We start from the raw sequence: 24,923 nt of genomic DNA on the forward strand, positions 1-24,923 counted from the left end.
CACACACACACACACACACACACTTATTAATATTAAAGTTTTTGAAGTTGATCTGATCTGAAGCTGAGAACTCATCTTCACACTTTTGGATGCTGAAGGAGGAATTGTATCTGGTGGGGGTTTTCTTTCTTATACGGTGAAGGACATTCACTGTTTTCTCCAAGTGACTCCAATAGGTTTCCCTCTACCCACCCAACTCTCTTTTTTTCAGGCAAAACTACCTGGTGTGTGTCTGGAAGTCTGTTTCTGGAATTCGACTCACAGGGGGACAATGAGCCTAAACTAGATGACTTGAAACAGTCCTCATAGGTGAGGGGTGGAAGGAGACACTGGGAAAAGAGGACTGAAATCAGCTTTAGGAACTTTCTATCCTTTAATCTCAAGAATACAGAAAGTGAATGTAACGTGTTATGGGAAACCTCATATTGCCTGTAGATCTTCACTTTCAACACACACATATGCACACGCACACGCACATCCCAAGACACAGGCTACCGCTATTGACAAATGCCTCCTCTCCAGCCAACAGAGGAAGGAAGCGATCCAGACAGTCCCAACGCACCAGGGATAGATGGGGTCTCCGCAGCCCTCAGCTGCAGCGGACTGGTCTGTGGAATCACAGCGAGGAAGGTGTTGCGAGGAAATCCCTTGCATGCTGCGTGGTGTGTTAAAAATGCAGCATCATCCTCTCTGCTCCTTTTCTTCGCTGAAAAGCAGAATTCGAGGGCACAGGGAAACTGGAGGGGCGAGAAGGTTGCCTCCTGGAGCCCTGGAGCTCTCTCCCTCCACGCCCCACTCCTTGGGCTCTAATTGCCCCTGCTCCAATGGGCCAGCAGCACCTTCACCATTTATTTCCTCTTCCATTCACTCCAGCCGGGAGGGAAGAGGGAACACAAAACTCTAAAAATAACTGTCAGCATCTTAAAAAAAGAAAAAAGCTTATCTGCTCCCCCCCACCCCCAACGTGCTCCCTCCCTTCTTCCTCCCCTCCCCCCCGAGGCCCCCCCTTATGGGGCACATGTCTGCTTCTTACAACACCGAGGCACATGGTTCCAGTTAGGCACCGAACCCCACCAGGAGAGAGAGGAAATCCACATCTGTGGGACGCTCCACACGGAACCACCTCCAGCGAGGGAGGCCAGGGGACTGCAGCACCGAGATGAAGGGCTAGACCCAGGGAACGCTGCTCATGCGGTGAGAGCCAACGCGGGAGGCGGCTAGGGCGCGGGGAGGCCCGGGAGGGGGTGGGCCCCGCGGCGCCCCCGCAGCGCCCTCCGCCCGCCCCCACGCGCGCTGTCGATATTTGCCCGCCTTGCTGCAACTTGCTGCAGTGTTTGAAAGAGTAGTAGGAGCGCATGGAGGTGGGGCCGGGGAAAGACCAGGCTGAGTGGTTGTGGGGTGAGCGCGGAGTGGGTGGGGAGGCGGCGGCGGTGGGGAGGGGGGACTGGCCCCAGGGGGTGGGATGGGGGAGAGCGGGGTAGCCCAGCGCTTACACATGTCACATGTGCTTTTTAAGACGGCCGGGAGCGCCTGCGAGCTGGATCTGGTGGAGGATGCTGCGGCAGGTGCTTCGCAGAGGGCTCCAGTCGTTCTGCCACAGGCTGGGTTTGTGCGTGAGCCGGCACCCGGTCTTTTTCCTCACCGTGCCCGCAGTCCTGACCATCACCTTCGGCCTCAGCGCGCTCAACCGCTTCCAGCCCGAGGGCGACCTGGAGCGCCTGGTCGCTCCCAGCCACAGCCTGGCCAAGATCGAGCGCAGCCTGGCCAGCAGCCTTTTCCCCCTGGACCAGTCCAAAAGCCAGCTCTATTCGGACTTACACACCCCTGGGAGGTATGGCAGGGTGATCCTCCTCTCCCCACCCGGGGACAATATTTTGCTCCAGGCTGAGGGGATCCTGCAGACCCACCGAGCCGTGCTGGAAATGAAGGTGAACCACAAGGGCTATAATTATACTTTTTCCCATCTGTGTGTGTTGAGAAATCAGGATAAGAAATGCGTGCTGGATGATATTATTTCAGTGCTAGAGGATCTCAGGCAGGCTGCCGTCTCCAATAAGACAACAGCCAGGGTGCAAGTGAGGTATCCCAACACTAAATTAAAGGTATGCTTCTTCTGCATGCTTCTGCCAATTAAAGAGGCAGCACTTCATTTCTTGCCCTAAACAAGCAAAGAAAATGCAGAGGTCTCATCCTTAAGACTCAGAAGCTAATGCTTCTTTCATTTCTGGGGGGGAAAGATGGGCAACTGAGTGAAGAAAACAGGCAATGAATGGTACGACTAGATATTAAGAAATTCAAGGCCAAACAAAACAAATGCCAAAAAATAAAAAAAGAAAAAAAAAGAAAAATGAAAAAAAAAAAAGTTTCTGAGACCCTGCAATTACATCTTTGTTCAGGGTTAATAAATCAGTGAATGGAAGGGGGAGGGGGAATCCTGAACAATTTGTGGGATTTCTTTTCATTATGGGGCTCAATGTATTTCTTATTACTGATTACACATCCACCTGGTGTCATATCCACCTATTTACATCTTCAGCCTGGCTTGATTGTTAACGTGTGGGGAGTTTGTGTTTTGGTGCCGTGTGATCGTGTGTCTGAAAGCAGTGAGTTATGAATGTAGTAGGGATTCCAGGAATGATGTGTAGTGTGTTTGCATAGCAAAGGAAGCAGGAATTTTCTGTGTGTAAAAATAGGAATGTGCACCTAACTGATGCACTAGTTAACTGAGTCCAGTGATCTTCCTTTCCCATAAAAAATTCCAAATGAGAGCAAGATTATTACAACAGTTTAATAGCAAAAGGAAAGAAAAAAATCACAGCAAAATTTACAAAGAACGGTCATTTCAGCATTAAATATATTGTGCTGTTTAGACTCTCAGTTTAAATTTTGTCGCTCAAATGAGATTTCTAAACTAATTCTACACTGTCAAGATTGAGCTGCTGCAGGCAATGAGGCATGCAGTCTCCAGGTGACTGAAGTTTCAGGGACAAATGTGACTTCCAAAAGAGTCACTGCACCATTTGTCTGCTTGACCCTGTGCATGCCCAGAAGCTGCACAGCCAAGAACTCCCAAGACAGGTGTTTCCCAAGAAGAATAAATTTTTTTTAATGTTATGTGAGGATATGTGTGTGCATGTGTGGAGATAGTAGAATAAAAAGGACCCCAGTTGCAATAAATGAATGGCCTAATAATCACTCATTTGATATAGTCAGCATCTATACATAATAAAAATAACTTTTTCAGGAGTTTTGAGAGAAAAACATCCTTTTCCTAAATTGGTGGAGAATTTAACGCACTTAGAAACTAGAAATTCCTCAGGAAACCTTATAACCTGCTTTTTTTTTTTTTTTTTTTTTTTTTTTTTTTTTGTTAAATTAACATGGTGTCCTCATTTAAATGGATCCAGAGGCTGACGGGGTTTCAGCTTTACAAAGCTGAGCAACCGCTTGATGTTTAGTGAAACGAAAGAGATGATTTACCAGCTTTAAATCTAGGTTAGGGTTTGCCTGCTTCAAACTTACTGATGGGAGCATTATGGATGTATGGTTAAGCAGCATGCTTTTCATTTCCTGAATCCTTTGCCATCAACATTATTGCTTGCTAAAGAAAAGGATGTGGTGGAGAGGCAATCTTCCTAACCTACACTCTTTTAATTGAGTTCTTTCCTATACCAAATACCTGGAGTAGAGAAAGATTTGAAACTTTTGTCATATTTAAGCTTCAGTTTGCTTTTCCTATGGAGTCAACTTTGCAGTTCATTAGTATGCATTATTGGTTGGGTGCTCTAGTGCTTGTATTCAGCAGTATCCTCCAGGTGTAAAATTTTTGTTCAATCAGCCGCTGAGGAAATGTTGTTTATCTGGTAATATCATTATGCTATTTAGAGTATAAAGTCCCTGAGGTATTCAATTTACTCATTTAATAATCATTGGTTGTGCTTTTATGATTTACTAAATGCTCTTCTAAGCACGTGAGACAGAGTTTGGGGCAAGAAAAGCAAAGTTCTCACTCTTGTGAGGCTTAACAGTAGTAGTCTGGGTGACAGAGGGAGACCCTGTCTCAAAAAAAAAAAAAAAAAAAAAAAGTAGATGTCAGTGTCCTCACCCAGAGTAACCTGCAAGCAGGAACTCTGCAATCTTTGAGTGCACCATTGATCCAACACCATGCTAGGCCTATAACAGCTGCTCCATGGACACTTCATGCTATTTGGTGGTTGATATACATCTTAGTAGGAGTCAGAGGGTAATCACAAAAGAAGGAATCATTAATTACAAAAGTTAATATCATAACAGCATAAAAAGAACAGAAGTATTACACATTAGCTAAAGTTCTTATTCTGCAATATTCTAGTATCTATCAATGTTTCCTCAAATGTCTTGTCTTAACTATCTCTGCATGGCATCAGTGGGAGTCTTTCAACTATGTTTGGGTAAATTGGGCTTTTGAGGTCTTCTGAGAGCAATGGGCCCTCTCAAGTGTTCAGACACAGTCTCACACAATACAAAATATAATATTTAAAATATAATATTAAGAGTACCATGGATGCTTAGAATCTTGTCAAAGGCTCTCCAGTGGCTCCCAGGATCAGGACTCCCTGGCAGAGAGCAAAATGACATGACCTTTTGTTTTAATTACATGTTATTTAAAAATGATTTTGGTTCCTGTGTTTCAAGGGCTCTCAAAGTATGCCTCTATAATGCTGATACACACTAAAGTGTGAGAACTCCTGGTGTACAAGATTTGAGGAAAATTTTTATATGTATATTTTTTAGCCCTCAAATTCATTTTGCTTTCTCCTGTTCTACTGGGTCACCACTCTTCCCAACTCTAACCAATATGAAAAATTTTAGTATTGGAAAATGCTATTGGTAGGCAGAAAATTAGGAAATTGCAGAATAAATAGTGGTGGCTGCATAACATGAGTATGAATTGGCAATTACTTAGGGACAGGCTGAAGATGTGTAAACACTGACTGACAGACAGAAGGGGTCAGAAACCTTTGTTATGACAACAGAAGGTCATTCTCCAAATATTATGAAGACATCCAAAGAGTCCTGGACACAGAGAGGTTTAGAACTTCTGATAAACATGATTATGTTGACAAGGTGATCCAGGCAAGCAGGGACACAGAAAGGTGCCTTCTATGGAATTCCAAACAGAGGCTTAGATAAAGCTGGTATGAAAAAAGCAGCCATTAACTTAGAATACCACAGAAGAAATGGTACATATACAGAATTTCAAAAGCTGTGTAGAAAAGATGTCAAAATCTAAAATCCCTACATCTATATGACATGACCTCTGAAATTATTCCCTTCATTATAATCTTTCTTTTATATTCCTCACTAGGCACATGAATCATATCATATATTGTTTCCATACTATTCACTTTCCCCACCCCAACCTAATCTAGTTCTATGTAGATAGTATTCACGACAAATAGTCATTGATTAATTTATTGATTAATTTGCACATTTATACTGCTATATCACAAAATTATCTCCACTTTTTATACTTTTGTGGCTTGCTTTTATTTTAAAGGTATTCTTTGCATTCTCCAGCTGTCTTTAAAGTGCTTTTGACCCAAATATTTAGGGGCTATTTTTTTTTCACCTATTAAAATATACACATCATACTATTGTATACGGTAATAGAAATGGGCAGACTGAATTTTTAAGTAAAATACTTATTATGTGGTTGAAGTCTACCTCTTGATTTAAGTGAGATAGGCATTCAGAATCTTTAAGCAAGGACTGTTCTGGACTCTAAGAAATGTTTTCATTATCGTTCGAAGGTCAGGTGCTTACAGGTCATATTTCCCTGTTTTTAGGTAGGCTATCATAACCTCACTTTTCCACCTGGCTAGTTTCATGAAAGCAACAATTCTCATATGTCCTCAGTTTTTTATTTTAGCTGCAGTAAAGACATAAGTAAATATTTAAGCAGACAAATGTCTTTGGATGTGGGTTTGATTCCAAGTCTAGATCCCAACATCCTGGCCAACAGTGAGAGAGAAATAAAACAAATCTATTTCCCTGAATCCTGCCATTCCCATTGTATTCCATTAATAACCACACCTCTGAACAGATGTTAAAGTTAAGTCAGTATGTACTTCAATGTACCACATTTGAAATAAGAGCAAAGATAGACTTTCCTGCTCCTTAACAGAAGACAATGTTTCTTTGGATACATTTCGGGTGCATGCTCCAGGTTTGGAAGATGTTGCCATTAATTATTTAGCTCCAATATCAATGGAACAGTAACTTAAGCCAACATGAAAAGTGAGAACCAGCAATCCTTAGGGAAATTTTCAAGCAAAGTTATGCTATGGACTTCTTTCTCTTATTCTAAAACCATATAAGTTATACACGTCAGGATCTTCTCTGATATTTTGATTTAAGCTTACCTTTCTGACTGAGTAAAACATCGTTACCTTACTGAATCTTCAGTTTGTATCCTACATGGTGCTAGGTGTTTTAAACACACATGGTATTTGATTTTTACAAGTTTTTAAGTCAGGGGGATTATTTCTATTCCCATTTTATAAGAAAGAAAACTGAAGACCAGGAGGTTAAGTGACTTCCTTGAAGTCCCCAAGCTAGTACTTGCTGGAGCTTGGATTTAAATCTAGGTCTGTCTGGTACTGAAGCTCATATTCTTAACCACAATACCGTATTAGATTCCATGACATCCTCCATCATTCTCTGTAACGACAACCCTTTGTACTAAGAAAGAAGTAGGGCTCTAACTCCTGTCATCTGAAATCCATGAGAAAATACCACTACTAATGTTTCACACTATTTCCCTTACTTGCTCAGAGTGACTGGCTCATAGGAAGGTGATAGCGTCAAGCTTCTAGTTTGGGCAAATTCTTACCGTCCCCTTACTGTGGAGAGTTTAGCAAATTCTTCATTGGCACATGATTTCACCTTTAATATCATTTCCTATCAAGTCAGAACAAACCAAGGTAAGGTAAAAATCAGCTAAAAGTAGATTCCTGTAACCTAGCCCAAAGTTTTGAGCCAGTGGCTTATGTGCCAAAGAAGCTTGAGTACTCCTGGCTTCAAATGGCCTGAAAAAGTAAAATCGATGGGATAGCACAATATGCTCTAAATTGAGAAATATTCAGGAGACCTGGGTTCTATGAGACCCAGGTTTCTGTACTGGTAAGAACTCTGGGTTCTAACCTCAGTTCTTTAAGGATCAATTGTGTGACATTCGGCAAGTCTCATCACCGACGTAGGTGTCAGCTTCTTTCTCTGTGAAATGATAGAGTTAGGCCAGGGATTGTCAGGATTCTTGTCAGCCAATCAAATTCTATAATTCTTAGGTACCATTCTACCACAGAGTAGATAATTATCATTATAGTGGATTTGGGTGTATAGTCTAGTATGTTTTTCTTCTGGAGTTAAGTAGATGTGCTTGCTTCCAGTTGAATGATGCTACTGAAAGACTTTTTTTCATAGCACGCAACTGAATTATTGTACATATTTTTCCTGGCCATCCTATTGGGATAAGTTCTTTTATTAAATTTTTCTGAACACCGAAAGTGGGCTAAAGAATTGCTTGGCACTGGGGTCTAGCTTCTCCTCCTTGGTTTCATCAAGGCCTTAAAATCAGATTTAAATCTGGTTTTAAATGTTTCATAAGTACTTTTTTAAGCTTCCTTTTATTTTCCTAAGTCAAGGATTAAGAGAGGGTTTTTTTTTAAAAAAAAAAAGGACAGAAAAGGGTTCTCTCCATTCTTCTTCCCATTTCCTTATCTTCAGCTTATCTGATGATAGTTTCCTTTAGTGGTTCAAGACCACTAAGGACTTGGGATTTCGGTGGACAGTAGAAATCAAAGAGACATACACATCATGATGGAAGTGTATAAGGAGACCAAGATCATCCCCACCCCGCCAAAAATACCATACTTATTTCCCTGTCCTGACACCATAAGCAATAATGCACCCTAACTGTTTTTATTTTCTTAATTTTTTCTACTTTAAAAACTCTATATTATAACTGAAGCAATATTTATGTTTCATTTTTCAAAATATATTGTGTATGGAAAATATTTTGCATTTTAACCCATTAGCGATTACACCATGATTTGACCATATTGCTTTTAAATTTGTTCTAGGATTGACCAACTTTTGCCCAGACCTGTTTCAGATACATCCAGACATATGCTCAATATAAATATTTTTAAAGAATAAATCTGAAATTTCCAACCGCCTGGATTTGCCCAAGACACCTTTTGATTGGACAGCAGATCTATTTCTTCCCTAACTTAGTTAAACAAATCACTCAAGTCTCCCCCCCAGGGTGGAATCATGGAATGACTCATTTCTCTAGAGTGTTTCTGCCAGTGTGCTGGTGGACAAGGGTACATTTATAACAGCTCTGGCATGCAGAAATATTTAGGCAATGGTTCTGACTTAAAAGCATGCCAAATTGCATTGTAAGCCACAAAATTGATTTCAGTTTGTTTTCTAAGACCAAAGTGTTTTGTATAGACCAGCAGCATGAGCAACAACTGGAAACTTCTTTGAAATTAAAACTCCCCAGGTCTTACAAAAGACCTACTTATCAGAATCTGCATTTCAACAAGCTCCCCAGGTGATTAATATGTCCCTTTGGGTTAGTGATTCTCAGATCTAAAACTCAAGGTTGACCTCAGCACTCCTAATTCATGATGTGATTTGGAAGACTCATATATTGTTGAGACTGAATATACCATAAGAAAATATGGTAATTGAGCCTCTCAACATATCATTTATCATGGTATTATCTTGGAAACACCAAAGAGATATCTGGAGAATTATCAAGAGGCTGTTCTACACTGAAAAACCCTCATCCCTATCACCTACAGTTGATCCTGTCACCTGGTTAAGCTTTAAGCTGATTACAGTCGTTCAATATTTTCTAAAATGGTTGAAATTAAATCTAACCGTCTCTTTAAAAAAAAAAAAAAATCAGCAGCATTTTTCTCAAGTCCCTTTGCTGTTATTTCAAAGTAGTGGCAGCATTAAACCCTAGTTACTTCAATTATGTTAATATTATGTGAGAACACAAGATATAGGCACCATACATGGGAGTAAAAGTATTTGGAGGAAAATGAAACACAGAATTACAGAAGAGTGTACCTTTAAAGTGGTATTGTAATTTATGCTTTTTTCAGACAGGATTATTGTGGAAGAGCCTCTCACTGAAATCAAGGCTCATTTTCTGTCATTGAGATGAATTCAGGGCCTCTGAAAGGTGCCTGATGAACAGCATTCAAAAATGAATGGGTTGTGTTTAGTTACAGGATTTGTGTTGAAACAGTCAATGTTTATCTTTCGGAGCTCCCCTCCCAATATGCAGAGGCCTCATCTGGGATCTTCTAACTTTGCCGTTTCAAAGGCTGAAGGCAGGTCAGGCATGGTGGCTCATGCCTGCAATCCCAACATCTTGGGAGGCTGAGGTGGGCAGAATCATTTGAGTCTAGGAGTTCAAGACCAGCCTGGGCAGCATGGCGAAACCCCATCTCTATGGAAAAAATACAGAAATTAGCCAGGTGTGGAGGTACACACCTGTGGTCACAGCTACTTGAGAGGCAGAGGTAGGAGGATGCCTTCAGCTTGGCAGGCTAAGGTTGCAGTGAGCCTGGGCAAAAGAAGGAAACCCTGTCTCAAAACAAAACAAAAAGACTGAAGACAGAGCATAAGTTCCGGGTTCTAGAAAGCCAAAAAGGTATGTAAAGGGCTCTCATAGCTTCAGAAGGTTCTGAAAGATCAGGTGTTCATGACAGATGGAGGTTTGATTGGATGTTAAGGGTTCATCCTCAAAGTTTACTCTTCCCTTTAAATTTGAGCTCCATTCTCTTACCTCAGCAAGTCTTTTAATGACATGGAGAGTGAGAATGTTCAGTTCTGATTGTCAGTGCAGGTCTTACTAATGTGGGTAAGACAGACATCGTGTGGGTAAGATTCAAAAGCCATTCACATACACATTCATTTAGGTAACTATTGAGTCTCCTAAGTCTCAGGCAATGTGTTGACCACTAGAGATTCAGTGAGAAACAAAACAGATGCGGTCCTTGCCCTCTGGGGGCTTGAGTCTTGTTAAAGAAAGCATACACACACAGAATCACATAGATAAATTCATAATTACAAGTTATCATGGATGAAAAATACACAATGCTGTGAGAATAGAATACCAAGTTTGGGGGTAAAAAAACAGTTTTCTTGAGAAAGTGACTGTGACCAGAGATCTGATGGGTGAGAGGGAGTTAACACACAGGGGTGAGTTAAGGATAGAGACAAGAAAGAATATGATGGAGAGGATGTGGTGCCTTAGAAGCACTGAAGGAAAGACACTGTGGATATAGGTTAAAGAGTGATGGTAGTGAGTGCTGAGGGTCATGTAATGAATTTCTTGAGAGTCAGCATAGGTAGCATCATTTAGGTCAGGATTTGTGCATCCAGATTGTGTTACATCTCAGCTCTACCTCCATTAACTCTATGACTTCAGGTACTTTTTGTTTGTTTGTTTGTTTGAGATAGTCTCACTCTGTCGCTCAGGCTGGAGTGCAGTGGCGCAATCTCGGCTCACTGCAACCTCTGCCTCCCGGGTTCAAGCGATTCTCATGCCTCAGCCTCCCGCTAGCTGAGACTACAGGCATCCACCACCAAGCCCAGCTAATTTTTGCATTTTTAGTAGAGATGGGGTTTCAGCATGTTGCCCAGGATGGCCTCTATCTCTTGACTTTGTGATCCGCCCACTTCGGCCTCCCAAAGTGCTGGGATTACAGGCATGAGCCACTGTGCCCTGCCCATTTTTTAACTTCTTTGTAACACTTCCCTCATAGTAGCCCTTACCTCACAGTACTTAGTGTATTAAATCAACTCATAATACTTTAGGCAGTGCTTCTCATACTCTAATAATCATCTAAGAATCTTATTAAAAATGCAGATTCTTCTTCAGTAGGTCTGGAGTGGGGTGAGAGTCTGCATTTCAAGCAAGCTCCCGAGTGACACTGATGGTGCTGGTACATGATCCACACTTTGAGTAGGAAGATTATAAGGTGCTTAGAACAGCACCTGGTTCATTATACATTCTTAACAAATGCTAGTGCGTTAAGTTATTGAGCGTTGACCTTCTGCCCTTATCCGGAAGACATGGAATTATCTTCTTTTGAATTCATGATTAGATTTGAAAATCATTTTTGTTTCAACCCTCAAAGCTGAAAATCTTTCCTATTTTTGGTAGTCCTCATTAATTCCTTAGTAAGTGTAATAAGATAAACATAGACCCTTCTGCCTTTTGCACTGAAGAACTGGAGCTGCCTGCAGGTCATCATTCGGAATGCGACCTCTCTTTGCTAAGGACAGTAAAAAGTAGCAAAGGAAGATCTCTTGGACCCTTTTCTCAGTGTGCACTGGGTCCGAAAGTATTTTCAAGGTTGAATTTTTATGATATTCTCAATAGAGCTAGCCTTGACCACTCTCTTCCCTCTTGGTTTTGTGATGTTATGGTTCTTCTATTCCTCTGATGGTTCTCTACCATTTACTGGCTTACTTTCTTTTCTATTCCCATAGGCATATTTTTTAATAAAATATTTTTTCTCAGAATCCATTCCCTTAATATTCTCATTCAAGCCAAGCATCTGCTATTCGCTTCCATGTCTGTAACTCTTTCAATGGCATCTCTATGTTGCCATTAACTCAGACTCAGTGTCTCGGTCATCTGTGATTAAGTTTCCCCCACTCAGTCAAAACATATAAACAGTAATATCTAATTAATCATTGGACCATAATCATTCTACAGCAGTAGTTCTCAAAGTGTAGTCCTTGTACCAGCAGCATTGACATCACCTGGGAACTTGTTAGAATTGCAGATTCTCAGACCTAATTCGGGATCTGCTGAAATACTGGGGGTAGCGCACCGCAAGCCCTACGGGTGACTCTGATTCCAGTTAAAGTGTGCTCAGTCTTGGCTGAGTGTAGAAATCATTAGTGGAGCTTTAAAAATACTGATTTCACGGATCCCATCTAGAGGAATTCAGATTTAATTAACCTTGGGATGACCCAGGCACTGTGACTTTTAAAACAGATTACCAATGCTCAGAACCAAAGTCTCTTTTTCAAACATATTTTCATTTTCATTCTTGACTGTCTCTACCTGAGGCCTTTATTGTCATTTGTCTATTTTATTTAAGTGACAATCTAATCTTTCTCACTATAATTTATCATGCTTAAACCTAGTCTATTTACAAGATCATATGAATCTCTTGATTATTCTCTTCCTTAACCAACTCTTACAAGCACTTCCCATTTCGGGAAGAAAAACTACAAACTCCTGACCATTGAGAACTTCCCTTAGCTCAGCCTCCAAGTTCCCTTGTAGTTTCAGTTATCATTACATCAAATGCTGCAACAAACAAAAACAATCACATCCTGAACTTTCCTAGTTTCTTATCATTATTCATACTGTTCCTTTTGCTTGGAATTTGTTGCACAGTCAAAATCATACATATATCTTAAAAGCTGAGGCCTTAAAGCCACTTTTTCCATAGAGCTTCTCTAAGTACTTCCAGAAGTAGAAAGCATTGTCATGTACTTGAGGTAGGTAGTTCCCTTAGTCTCCATCTAACTTGTATTATAAATATACAGTGAATCTCTACTCAAGTATAAGTGTATATGCCTAATGAACTAATAGAGCATTTAGCTTTCTCTGCATAAATTAATTTGCCTGGGAGGATATAACCAACAAGGAAGTCTGCAGGGCAAGTCCTTGAAGGAAGCTGTAAAGGAATCGAATCAAAGCCCATTCCAGTCAGTCTGATATCCTATGATTTGTCCAAGCCCTGCCTACAGAAAGATATTGAAAGCCATTTTCATGAATGGTCCTGAGACACACGAAGCATGAGCAACAGCTTTGGGCTCAGAAAAAAAAAAAAGACCACCAGAAGAGGGAGGGAGAGACTTTCTACCCACCTGTACACAGCATCCATGTGGCTTCAGCTAAGGAAAGGTTGCAGAGAGCATAACATGGCTTGGGCACCTGATGGGTTGCCAAATATAGCAAGTAAAAATACAGGACATTCAGTTAAATTTAAATTTCAGATTTTGTTTTAAAGAATAACTTTTTGGTATAAGTATGTAATAAATATTGCATTCTTTACTTATCTGAAATTCAGATTTAACTGGGTGTGCTATATTTGATCTGACAAATATGGCACCATGAGAGTTTGCAGAATCACATCTGGAGACTTCAGCACAGACTTCGGCGTCACATGGTCACCAGCACTTGCAGTTGTAACTCACAGCAGTGACCATCAGCCAGAAGGTTAAAGAGGAAGACCATGAAAGTTCTAGTGGATACTGCTGAAGCATATTCTATATTCTAAGGACCCCTAGAAATGCATAGGTGAAGGTTTGCAGGGATCAGAGCTCCCATCATATTCAATAGGGATGCCAGGAAGTTAAATTTAAGTTACTCTTAATATAACCTCTTTTGTATACTCTGGCCTTGAGAAACCCAAGTTACATTTATTGTTTTAATATATCCAAGAAACTACACTCAATTAAATTTCACTGAATCCAAATGCCTTTTGTTTTATATTTAACTATGAGAAGATAGAAACTATATATACATCAGAAAAATTTGATTACTGAAAATAAGTGACAGGCACATATTAGTGAAAAGTTACAGACTGAAAATATTAGCAGGCTAAAACCTGAAACCCTAGACAGTATAGGTTACCCTTTCTATATATGAAAAATTTCATTAAAAACAAAAGTGAAGCATGCTGTTAACATTTGTACTACAGCACTAATAAGTATATGTGTTATTTAGAGCCCTTCTTATTTTCCTTCAAAATTACGAAGCTTTGGAAAGCAGCCTTTTACAAAGCCTTTGAAGATAGGTATTGTATCTCATTTACGTTTATAGCCTTCTCCACATAATTTAAAAACAGTTTTGCATATAAGAAAGCCTTCAGTAAATGACGGATGAAATGAACTAAATGTAAATGTATTTGTTTAGGAAGGGAATTCTCATTTAGTGCTGATTCTGGTTGCCTGAATCTGTTTAATTCAACATTTACCATACTTTTCCACTAAGAGTGGGAAACATTGGATACCATCCTAATATTCCATATGTGGCTCTTGCATAGTACCCTTCCCTCATGGGAAAAGCCTAGCTTGTCATTTCTCCCTTCCCAGGAACTGAGTCTTTCTGTATGATTCAAAGTAGGGGACAATCTCTACAGGGCAAAGATCTGGGTAGGTGAGGCAGAGCCTGCATAACAGGGCATGAGGACAGGGAGAGTAGGGTGCCAAGTAAAGTGCCCCAGGAGACAGATACTAACCCTGCAAAAATGCCTCAGGGGAATGAGAGAAGCTCAGGGTGTGAACTAGTTTAATGACCCCATTTTATAGATAGAGCATACCTCTCTGAGGGAGTAGCACATAAAACTGATATTAGCAGCTTGGCTTTTATTTTCATTTCATTCTTTCAACCATTTTCACCTTAGGGATTGTTTTTAAGGAATTGGATTCTTTCTAGGTTGTGAGTCTTTAGACTATTTTATTAGCTAATCACATCTTATCAGAGTATCTCTTCCAAAGCAATGTTCAAATTTATATTTTTAGAGTTAATTTCTCTTAAAAAGTGGTTTATAAACTGACGTTATCTTCCTCACCTTCCTCTTGATTGAAAAATATTTTGGTAATTAATAACTAACTTGATAAGAACTTCGCACTCCCCATCTTTCCCTCTCAATTCAATACCCTGTGAATTCAATCTTTACCTATAAAATACACAGTTGTCATCATAGGGTGAGTGTCTTTTTTATCCTATTTATTTTTATTGTTTTATCATAAATTTATAAGCATCCATTGACAATCTGACCCACTTAGACTAAAACAACAAATGTTTTTAATGGGTGGATCCTGTTTCTTGATGTATTAATAGGGGAGCCAGTTATTGATCGAGTCTGTCCTTAAAAATTTAAATAATGATGAAGTAATACATAAGAAACAGACAAATCTATGAATCAAATATCTCCATTTACTTGCTGTATAACTTTAGATGTGACACTTAACATCTTTGTCCCTCAGCTTTTCTGGGTTCAAAAAAATGGTATTGTTAGTATCTACCCTACAGATTTTCAAAAATTTTAGCACTTGGTAGTTTTTAAAACAAATTGTAGCTAGTTTTTATTAATATAAACTCAGAATCATAACATCACTGGAAGATTAGGAAACCATGTGATAAATCACTTACCATCCCCACACTAATTCTATAAACAAAAATTTCCAAACTTTAACTATAAAATACACAGCTGTCATCATAGGGTGCATTTTTTTTCCTATTTATTTTTATTGTTTTATCATAAGCATATTTATGATCATTTTACTGGTTGCACAAAAGGTCATCAAGTAGTCGTGACATAATTTACTTAACCATTTATTGTTATCTTTAGAATACTTCTGGGGCAGTGTTTTGGCACTGAAATTTATAATCCTTAACAGACATAAGGAAGAAAGTAAAACCTTCTGACTTGCTAATAGAAGCTGTAGGGAAAAATAATTCTTATATGATTTAGAATGTTGCTTTCATAAGTTTAAACTTATGAAAGTGTAAGTTTCATAAGTTTAAACTTTCATGTAAACTTAAGAAAGCAAAATATAAATACAGACCAACAAGTTCCAGGGGAGCAGTTGTCTCAAGAAAAACCTTGGATAGAAATTAAGAGGACCTGAGTTATTTATAGGCCAACGCCAACATGCTGTAAATTGCTTTGCTAAGGACCACATCCAAGATTAAGCTTCTAAGAATACCTTGTGGCTTATCCTATTACAAAGTAATTTTTACTCCTTTTCACTTGGTATAGTTCAATGATTCTTCAAAGAAACACTTCAGGAACTTTCCAATTATGTAATGCCTGGGGCCCCTCTTAAGATCAATTGAATCAAAATATCTGGGGAAAGAACCCGAGCATTGGCATTTTTCAAGATCCTTGAACGATTCCAGTGGATAGCCAAATTGAGAAATACTGAAGAACCTGAAACCGAAGAAAGATCCCCCTATCCTACCTAGCTCTTTTGCAGACAGGATGAGAGGATAAGGGAACACTATAAAATAGGACCCATGCTGCTTCCCCTGAAACTCAGCTTCAGGCCAAGTTTGGAGTCTCAAGGGAGAGAACATCTGCCCTGACACCAGGTACCACAATACCATTTTCCTGCCAGGTAAGTTGCCACTAAGGGAGCTCTGTAGCTAAACAGAACAACTTTATCCTTTCCTGTACTTCCCTAATCTATAAATATTGGCTGGACATATAGTGTCTTAATCAATTTGCTATGCTTCTAAGATGTCCCGGATTGCTTATCATTGGGAAAATATGTCCCTAGACACTTTCAAAGGCATACTCATTTAACACATTAATGCAAGGAGATTCATTTTAAAAAGTAAATATGTAGACTCATGGTAAATATTTGTTATGTTGATGATAGGGTCAAAAGTAATATATTTTCATAGCTTAATGAAGTAAAATGCTAAAACTTAATATAGACTTATGATTTTTATTAAATTGTTATTAGCTCTCTGATTTCCATCAAGATAAACTAAATTCCTACACATACTGAGATGGTCAGTGTTTGTGACTTTGCAACTAATTTATTAATGTTGTCTGTTGTTAATCTATACTTTTGATAAGCATATAGTAAGAGATACGCATATGTCAAATTAATGAAAGACAAAGTGAATTACTCGTTGACTTTTTAACTATCACATTTTGAATATTAAAAGCATGATATTAAAGAATTTTAATCAGGCTTAGCTTAAACAAGACTTACTTGACATTCTTCAGCCGAATTGCATGTTTTCTGTCTCTTCACCTGTGAACAAAATGTTATACTCTTATTCTAGATGTATTTACTAGTTTTAGCAAACGTGAGATCTCTAATTCATTCATATAAGGATCCTGGCTTTCCCAGTTCAGTGTGGCAAGTCAACTCATATTCAAACAGTACTAACATAATATCTAATTAAAGGAAAAGTATGTTCATTAAAGTGCAATGAATATTTAAAGTAGTTCCAGCTACACAGAAGCCATAATCATCCAAGTGCCCTTCTTGGGTCAGTAGAAAGCTTTTCCATTAGCCGACCAGTGGGTTCACAAATCATTTACTCCCTCTCTTATTATTTTTAAATGGCAATTATAAATCACTTAATACATAAGGTGAAAGGATGTTTTCTCAGTCAATATGAGTGATGTAGTATACACCACTGGTCACTGGTAACTGGAAATTTTACATTACAAAAGGAGAGCCAAACATTTGGTACCCCATCATCACCTTTATATTAAATCTCTATCTTTGACAGAAAGGCAAAAGCACTTTACATAGTTGAATCCGTATCTGCCTTATATTTTGCAATACCATATAAAATAGGGAATTAACTCCTCTACTATTTACTGCTCTAACACATCTCTAAAGATTTTAACTTAAGCATCATATTTTGTGCATAGAGTTTCACAAGATGCATCTCCAAAAATTGTGGAGGGTTATCTCATCTACGCACTTCAGGAAACTCTGTTGTATCTAAATTTCCTTACTAAGGATGACTTACTCACTATTTAATGTCTCTCCAGAAGGAAATTTTTTCTCATATCTATTTAAAACAAGTGATTGCTATTTGTTATTCTTCTAGCAAAGAAGAAGAACCTAAGACATTGCTTTTTATTTTCTTGAACTGTCCTTTACCTGTGACCTTGGAAATGATAATTATATTTTCTTAGCTTTCACCTCTCTGACAAAAAAATCTCTCACACATAGATCTCATTATCAACCTCCCACCCTTTTTGTTTTTAGCTCCTGAAACATTAAACTTTTAAGTTCAAGAAATTGATGCATCTCCTAAGTGTTAAACACATATGATGTGTTATTTATAAAGATATCCAGGTGTCTTCTCAACTTTCTCCTCCTTGTATTTGTCTTATTTCAATGGATACTTTTCTCAATAGAGATGTATTCTATGTTTACATTGTTTCAGACACTGTGCCTGGCACTGGGGTTATAGAGATAAGTCACAGGCTTTCCTTTTCAGAAACGTACAATCTAGTCAGGAAAGAAGGCAGGTAAATAGGAAGTTGGCAACACAGTCGGGTAACTTGAATCTTAAAAGTTAGTCCAAAATGATCTAGAGTTCTAAATAATGCAGAATTGTTGTTACATCAGATTCAACCTTCTCAAGAGCTCTATAATTTTTAAAAAATGGGCTTTACCGGTTGGTGAAAATCTTTCAGAGCTGCTTATTTCAATTGGTAATAAATGTTTTCTTTTTCAAAATTTATTCATTAAAATTGAGGTCAATGGAGAGCTGCAGTTTGCAAGCAGGGAACTATTTTGCTATGATCAGTTACTCTGAAGGTTATGAAGTCAGCATAAAATCCCAATAATGCTATAGACTTAAAAAATGAATACAAAGCAGGAAAATTTTATGGGTATGGACCAAGAAATATCAAGATGAAAAAACCTGAGGGTTATTAATCATCCACAGGACCTGGCCAGAAGATTGTTGGATAGTGGAACTTTCCATGACCCCAAAAATTATCCTCCCTTTGGTCTTTTTTCCCTAGTGTGTAAGAACTGTTAAGGTAACTGTGGGACTATTGAACAAGCAAAAGTGAAGAATATATTTATTCTTATTCTTATAAAAGAATATATGACTTCTTTTATAAATCCTGAGGCATCCACAGCTAAGATGGTAAAATTATGAAGTAACTATAGCTAAGATGTTGAACATTTTTAATAAGGACCAAGAACAAAGAGTTAATTCCTACTTTTGTATTGGGTAATATCTGATTTAGTAAACATCTCTGACTTCATGCTTACTTGGATGATTTATCAGCATTTTTATTCCCATTAAACAAAGGGGGAGTGATTTTTATACCTTTAACAAAATGCCACGTTAAATCTTTCTGGAACAGGATGGGTAAAAATAATCAACAAATGTTATCTCGCAGTTTACTGATTGAAAGGTTGTTTGATATGTGTTCCTGAGAATTGATGTTCATCTACAAACTGTAGGACTCCAAGTCTCAGTCAGTGTTAAGAAATATAAAATGAAAATGTGCATTTTTCTCTTTTTTTTTCTTAAGGATTATTTTGTACTAGCAAAGTGAAGTACAGCATTACACAACTGTCCAGTTAATTCAATTATCATTAATAGAAAATCTAGATATTGTTATCTGACTGTGCTAAGACAACACTTTTGTTTTAGTTGTCTCGGTAATTATTTGGCTCTGTATTTTGTTTACTTTAATGCAGACACAATAAGACTTCAGGTTGGTAAGTCTCTTTCTTTAAATTTTTTGAAGACAGGGATAGGTCAAGTCTCATCTGATATGGATCTATGGGAGCAGTTCCACCCTGTAATGGTGATGTGTGCTCAATGGACCAAGTGCTCCATGTCATTTGGAACAGGACCTGCTCCAAATAATGTGCATTAATCTATTTGGTTGTCACCAACAGCCCTTAGAGCACTATATTATTCTCATTTTTACAGTAAGAAAACTGAGGCACAGATAGTTAAGTGACTTGTGAAAGTCTCCTCAGATTGGATGGATCCAGTATTCTTACTACAATACCTACATTCTTACTCATTCCTAAAGCATTGACCAGCCATATAGGTCCCTCAGTCTTTAGTTTCATTGTCCATAATATATCTAAAGTTGTTCTTGATAGTTTTCATGGGAAACTCAAGATTAAAAGTGGGAAAGGATTTACTGTGTCATAACATTCATTCTTACTTAGAACTAATGAAAGAATATTCCCTATAGCATTTTTTTCAGAAGCAATTTAGTCCGTTTTATTAAGTTCAATTTATGTGCACCTCATTTAATTGATCGAATTTCTGCCACTTTTCTTGGAATACTCATCTAAAGCCCTAATAAACCTGACTAATATCATGACACTTCTCTATTATAAAACTATTTCTCTTTATTATGATATGCTCTTATTACTTTTTCTATTAACAATGTAGAATGACCTTACATAATTCTTCTTTTCTTAAAAAGTCATTTTGATACCTAGTTTTCATTAACAGGCTAGAAATCGAAAAATACAACTTGGCTTTGTAGAATAGAAGCTAACGTAAACAGAAACATATTTGATGTAGTTTTACACTGATGTCTTTCTGCCACAAATTTTGACTGGGGGAAACTGGTAGCCAACGTTTTAATTATCTTGTTTAATAATGACTACTCTGAGAGTACCCAAAATATTTGAAGATATGGTGAATAAAGTGAATAAACATTTACGGAGTCCTTACTGATAGTAATAGATTATGTGTTACCAAAGCAGTATGAAATAGTACCTCAACCAGCGAAGAATTTACGATGTAGTTGACATGTCACATATATACAGACAGTCTACAAGGCAGTAAATGCCTAATGAGGGATGCAAGCACTACTTGCTATGGATAGGAGTTTAGAGGAACAATGGATCACCTTTATCTTTCCCCAAGGCTTTTAGGATGAAATGAGATTTGAGCTCATTCCAAAAACAAAGGTGGGAATCAGGTGGAGAAATGCAAGAACACTTTGCACAAAAGAAGAGCCAGTCTTTAGAGCATGCCCACTTGGGTGGTAAATCAACAATTTTATCCTCATTAAACACATGAGTACATTATTTTACTTTTGAGAGCTAGGCAAGGTAGGCTAATTAAAGACACAGAAGGCCATCTTGGAACAGCCCAATGTAGGACCCTCAAGTGTTTCAATATTTCAGAGAACTTGAAACGTGTAAGTTCTCTAGGTCAGGGTTTCTTGACGTTGGCACTATTTGGGGCCAGATGATTCTTTGTTGTGAGATTGTCCTGTGCATTGTGGGATGTTTAGTAGCACTCCTGGCCTCTACTCTCTAGATACTAGTAGCATCCTCCTCCTCCCCCAAGTCGTGAAAAACAAAAATAAAGTCTTCAAACATTGCCAAATGTCCCCTGAGGCACAAAATTGCCTCCTGTTGAGAACCATTGCTCTGGATCTATGAACATTGAGTGGAATAGTTCTCACAGATTTCTCTGCCCACGAGCCATTAAGAAAGTCATCTTTGTACCTCACTTATTTCCTCATAGTGAATGTTGTCAACCACCTTCTTCAGTGGTCTCAGAATGTGTGCCTTCCATGTCAAAAGTACACAGGCCACTTGGCAGGAAGCCAGATTCTACTCTCTGGAGAATTTCTGGGATGCCCAGTGAAAGTCACTAAGAAACGCTCACTAAAATATATTCTCCACTGAGGAAAAACTCTCCAAGCTTGTTCATTTGTGAATATTGTAGTCCTATTTAGATTAGAAACCTATTTCAATTGTAAATCCTGTTGGTCTGGGAAGCTCAGCATTTAGGAGAGAACACAGCTGGTGCTTCCTGGATGTTAAATAATTCATCTTCCTCATTTTGGAGAGTCAGAAACAGCGAGCTGAGATGCTAAATCCTCAGTAATATTGCAAAACCTAGTCACTGGCACGAAGGAGGGAAAAGGCCTACTAAATCACAGAGGCCATTCTCCACAGCCTTAGGGGAAGCTGTAGAAAAAATGCTGTTTGCTAACTTGACTTTTCCCCATTTTGGCAACATAGGGAAGATAGGTTGCCCTGAGAGAGTTTTGTGAAATTCAGTTAAACAAAATCAACCTGTTATAGGTATTTTGTATATTGTCAGACCTGTATCTCTCAGCAGACAGTTCATTTTTCAAGTGAAGTATTTTGACCTTTCTAAAAAATATTTTACCCAGAGATTAGAAGATAATCATGGAAAATGGGGAACCACCTGCTCAATTGCAGTTAGTAAAAAGTAGATGACATTTGAGTGACTGCTTGATGATAAATATTTCCCATTAAAGTTTCAATTCTCACATTTGGCTATTTATTGCATAATCTATTTTAAGCCAAATTATCCTAGTACCTGCTTTAAGTGCATCTAGCATTTTCATATAACCCTGGAAACCACATTAAATTCTCCAAAATGCTCAGCTTCTTCAACAGTGTTTCACAGTAGCTTATTACCCCTTTTTCAGATAACTAGTAATCTTAGAACTTCTATTTCTGTTACATGAAAGAGATATTTTTTTTTTACTAGAATGCTTATTTTATATCTTAAAGACACAATATCCATTTTCATATATGACAGAATTCATATGTATACTATTACATTTGTATGCTCTTATCTTAGTCACATCAGGCTGCTATAACAAAAATACCATAGACAGAATGACTTAGACAACAAAGATTTATTTCGCACAGTTGTGGAGTTTGAAAAATCAAGACCAAGGCACTATCAGATTCATGGTCTGGTGTGGGCCCCACTCCCTGGTACATAGACTGCTCTTTTCTCTCTGTGTCCTTGCATGATAGAAGGGGCGAGGGAGCCTTCCAGGGCTCTTTAATAAAAACACTAATCACATTCGTGAGGACTCCACCCAGATGACCTAGTCACCTCCCAAAGGCCCCACCTTCAGATATCATCGCATTGGGTATTAGGATCCCAATATACTAATTTTGGGGAGAGATAAACAATCCATAGCAGCTCAGTTCAACCAAGTTGCATTGATTATGGGGTTCTCATGAGAATTTACAATGCTAAGTGATCTCAAAAATCATTATGTTTTGATATATGCTGCTTAACTGGTTGACTCCATGTGACATAAACAATCAAACACATTTTTTCATTGGTCCAATTATGTAGTTTTGCGTTTAGGTCCACTGAGAGTAAATGCAGAGAAAAGTAAAAGGTAATAATAGAAGTCTACATGCAACCATTGTGGTTATCAAAGCAATGCAAGTTTCTAAGTGATAATTAGAGGGGGATTTTCTTGGGGTATATAAATAGATAAAAATTGAATTTCCTAACTAGAAGCTGGCCAGGAGTGGTTTGTAACAGCTATATTCTCTTGAAAAAAACACTATAGTTGTTAGAACAAGAGAAGGGAAGGGAGAGAGTTCTACCAAATAAAATCTCAGTTTGGGTTCATTTATTAAACTTTATTCTCATCTCCTAAGAACAAAGGGGAAAAAAAAAAACATTCTGGTAATTGGACCCATGGGCCAGGCAACCCAATATTCAGGCTCTCTTAGTGAATCCAAGACATTGCAAGTAATATTCAGTTTATGACAGTGGGGCCAGGGGAGGTGTTATGAGCATCCACACTATTTTTTCCTTCGTGATGTTTTCTTCAGAAGCCATTTAGAAGTTAGGAATATAACCTGAGCTACTATAGCTTCCTAAGAACACAGATTGCTTTAATATGCCCCAAAGAGGAACACTTAATTCAAACAAGCCTCCATTTTAATATGTTTCAAATATTTCTTCCTTGGGAAATTTTATTTTATGTGTATTTTCTTTCATTTGAAAGTCTACAAGTTGTATCATAAATCAGATGTTATACTGCATGACAAGATATGTATTATTAAACAAGTTGCAGGACCTCTTAAAAGTCAGAACAGTTGAGAAAGCTGTTACAAAATAATATTAGTAAGTTTAGAAGTGTATAGAATAAAAATTAAAATTGCTGAAGAAATTTAAAATAAGCGTCCTTGGAAGTAATATAGATAATACAGTTCAAGCAGTCGTGTATAACTAACATGAAAAGGTAGAAAATAATCAATCCATCCTATTAATTGAATATATATTCATTCAATTTAAACTGAAATCATGGTGCTGAGACTACAACTGACACTTCTAATTCTGTCAGAATCCTATTCAGAGAAGACTGGGAGAATTCACTCAAAAAGCTTCGCGGGAACAGTGCTTCCCCCAAAAGCTACTTCCATCTTCTGTTATTTTGTTTCTATAAAGGAGCAGCTCCAATAGGAATGAATGATGTAAGAAGACTTAAATGTGGTCAAATGTCTGGGAATCAGTAGCCCAACAACATACAATGAAAAGGTCTTAACCATGAAGTAATGGCATTTAAAAATTAGCTAAAGTAAACTCATTCAGACATAGCAAGTTTTAGGATTATTTTGTGATTTATTCTCCTAAGTAACTTACATTCATTTGTCCCCTGGTGTTTACTCTCCAATTTTCCATTTTCACTGGATGTCTGAATGTCTAGTTCCAACGAATTGTTAAGTAAACAAGCTGGCACAGTCACAGCTATACCAAGACATGGCAAGTGCTAAGGATATAGCAATATTCTTGACATGGATTTTAAATACACCTTGTTAAAATTTTGTTTAGCCATTCATTTATTCAACAAACATTTCAGTGAGAGTCCCCCATATACTTGAACTTATGCTGGATGGACCCCAAGGGAATGAAGATGCGTTAAACTCAATCTCTGTCCTCAAAGTTGCAGAGCTGAGTGGGAGAAAAAAAAAATATATATATATATATATCTGGAATCAGACCAACTTGATATTGCATCCTGGCCTTGTTACTTTATAGCTGTGTGATATTGAATAAATGATGTTATCTCCAAGCCTTTGCTTTCTTATTTTAAAATGGAGATAATTATAGGAAATATCCTATACATCACTGGAAGGACTGAAATGAGACACGCTTGTCAGTGTCTACAACAAAATAAGAAATGAGTAAATATTAGCTCTTATGCTCTGAAGGGAAGAACAATAAATAAAAATAAATTCAACAAAACCACAGAGGTCTCTAAAATGGGAGTGCTAGGTATTTCTTGTCACCTTAAGAAAAAGAAGAATGAAAATGAGCCATCTTTTGTGGGTAGAGGCATTGCTAGAATAATCAAAGCCTGAGACTTTAGAAATATTACTACTCAAACACTTTTAAATGTGATCAAGGAATTACTCTATTTCCCACCTCTGCTATTAGAGAAGGGAATGGAATCAAACCATAGTAAAGGATTAGGCCAAAGAAAAACTTTCTGATTCTAAAGGTTGTTAGTAAAAATTAATAACTCCACAAAACTTATTTT

At 38.0% G+C, this 24,923-nt stretch overlaps 1 protein-coding gene across 2 annotated transcripts in view; it reads left to right on the forward strand.

Annotated features, from left to right (window-relative positions):
• The first annotated feature begins 1,054 nt into the window (after positions 1-1,054).
• The window catches only part of PTCHD4 (patched domain containing 4), a 194,680-nt gene continuing 170,811 nt past the window's right edge, over positions 1,055-24,923 (forward strand). The window contains exons 1-2 of one of the 2 annotated variants that reach the window (XM_023213080.1): positions 1,055-1,194; positions 1,517-1,928. In XM_023213080.1, coding sequence (XP_023068848.1) covers positions 1,190-1,194; positions 1,517-1,928 — 417 coding nt within the window. In that variant the 5' untranslated portion in view covers positions 1,055-1,189. Of the gene's footprint in view, positions 1,195-1,468; positions 1,929-24,923 lie in introns of those variants that run through there. The other variant, XM_023213078.1, reaches the window with a different exon arrangement.

The sequence above is a fragment of the Piliocolobus tephrosceles genome, chromosome 5, assembly GCF_002776525.5.
Source record: "Piliocolobus tephrosceles isolate RC106 chromosome 5, ASM277652v3, whole genome shotgun sequence".
In the NCBI taxonomy this organism is placed as follows: Eukaryota; Metazoa; Chordata; class Mammalia; order Primates; family Cercopithecidae; genus Piliocolobus; species Piliocolobus tephrosceles.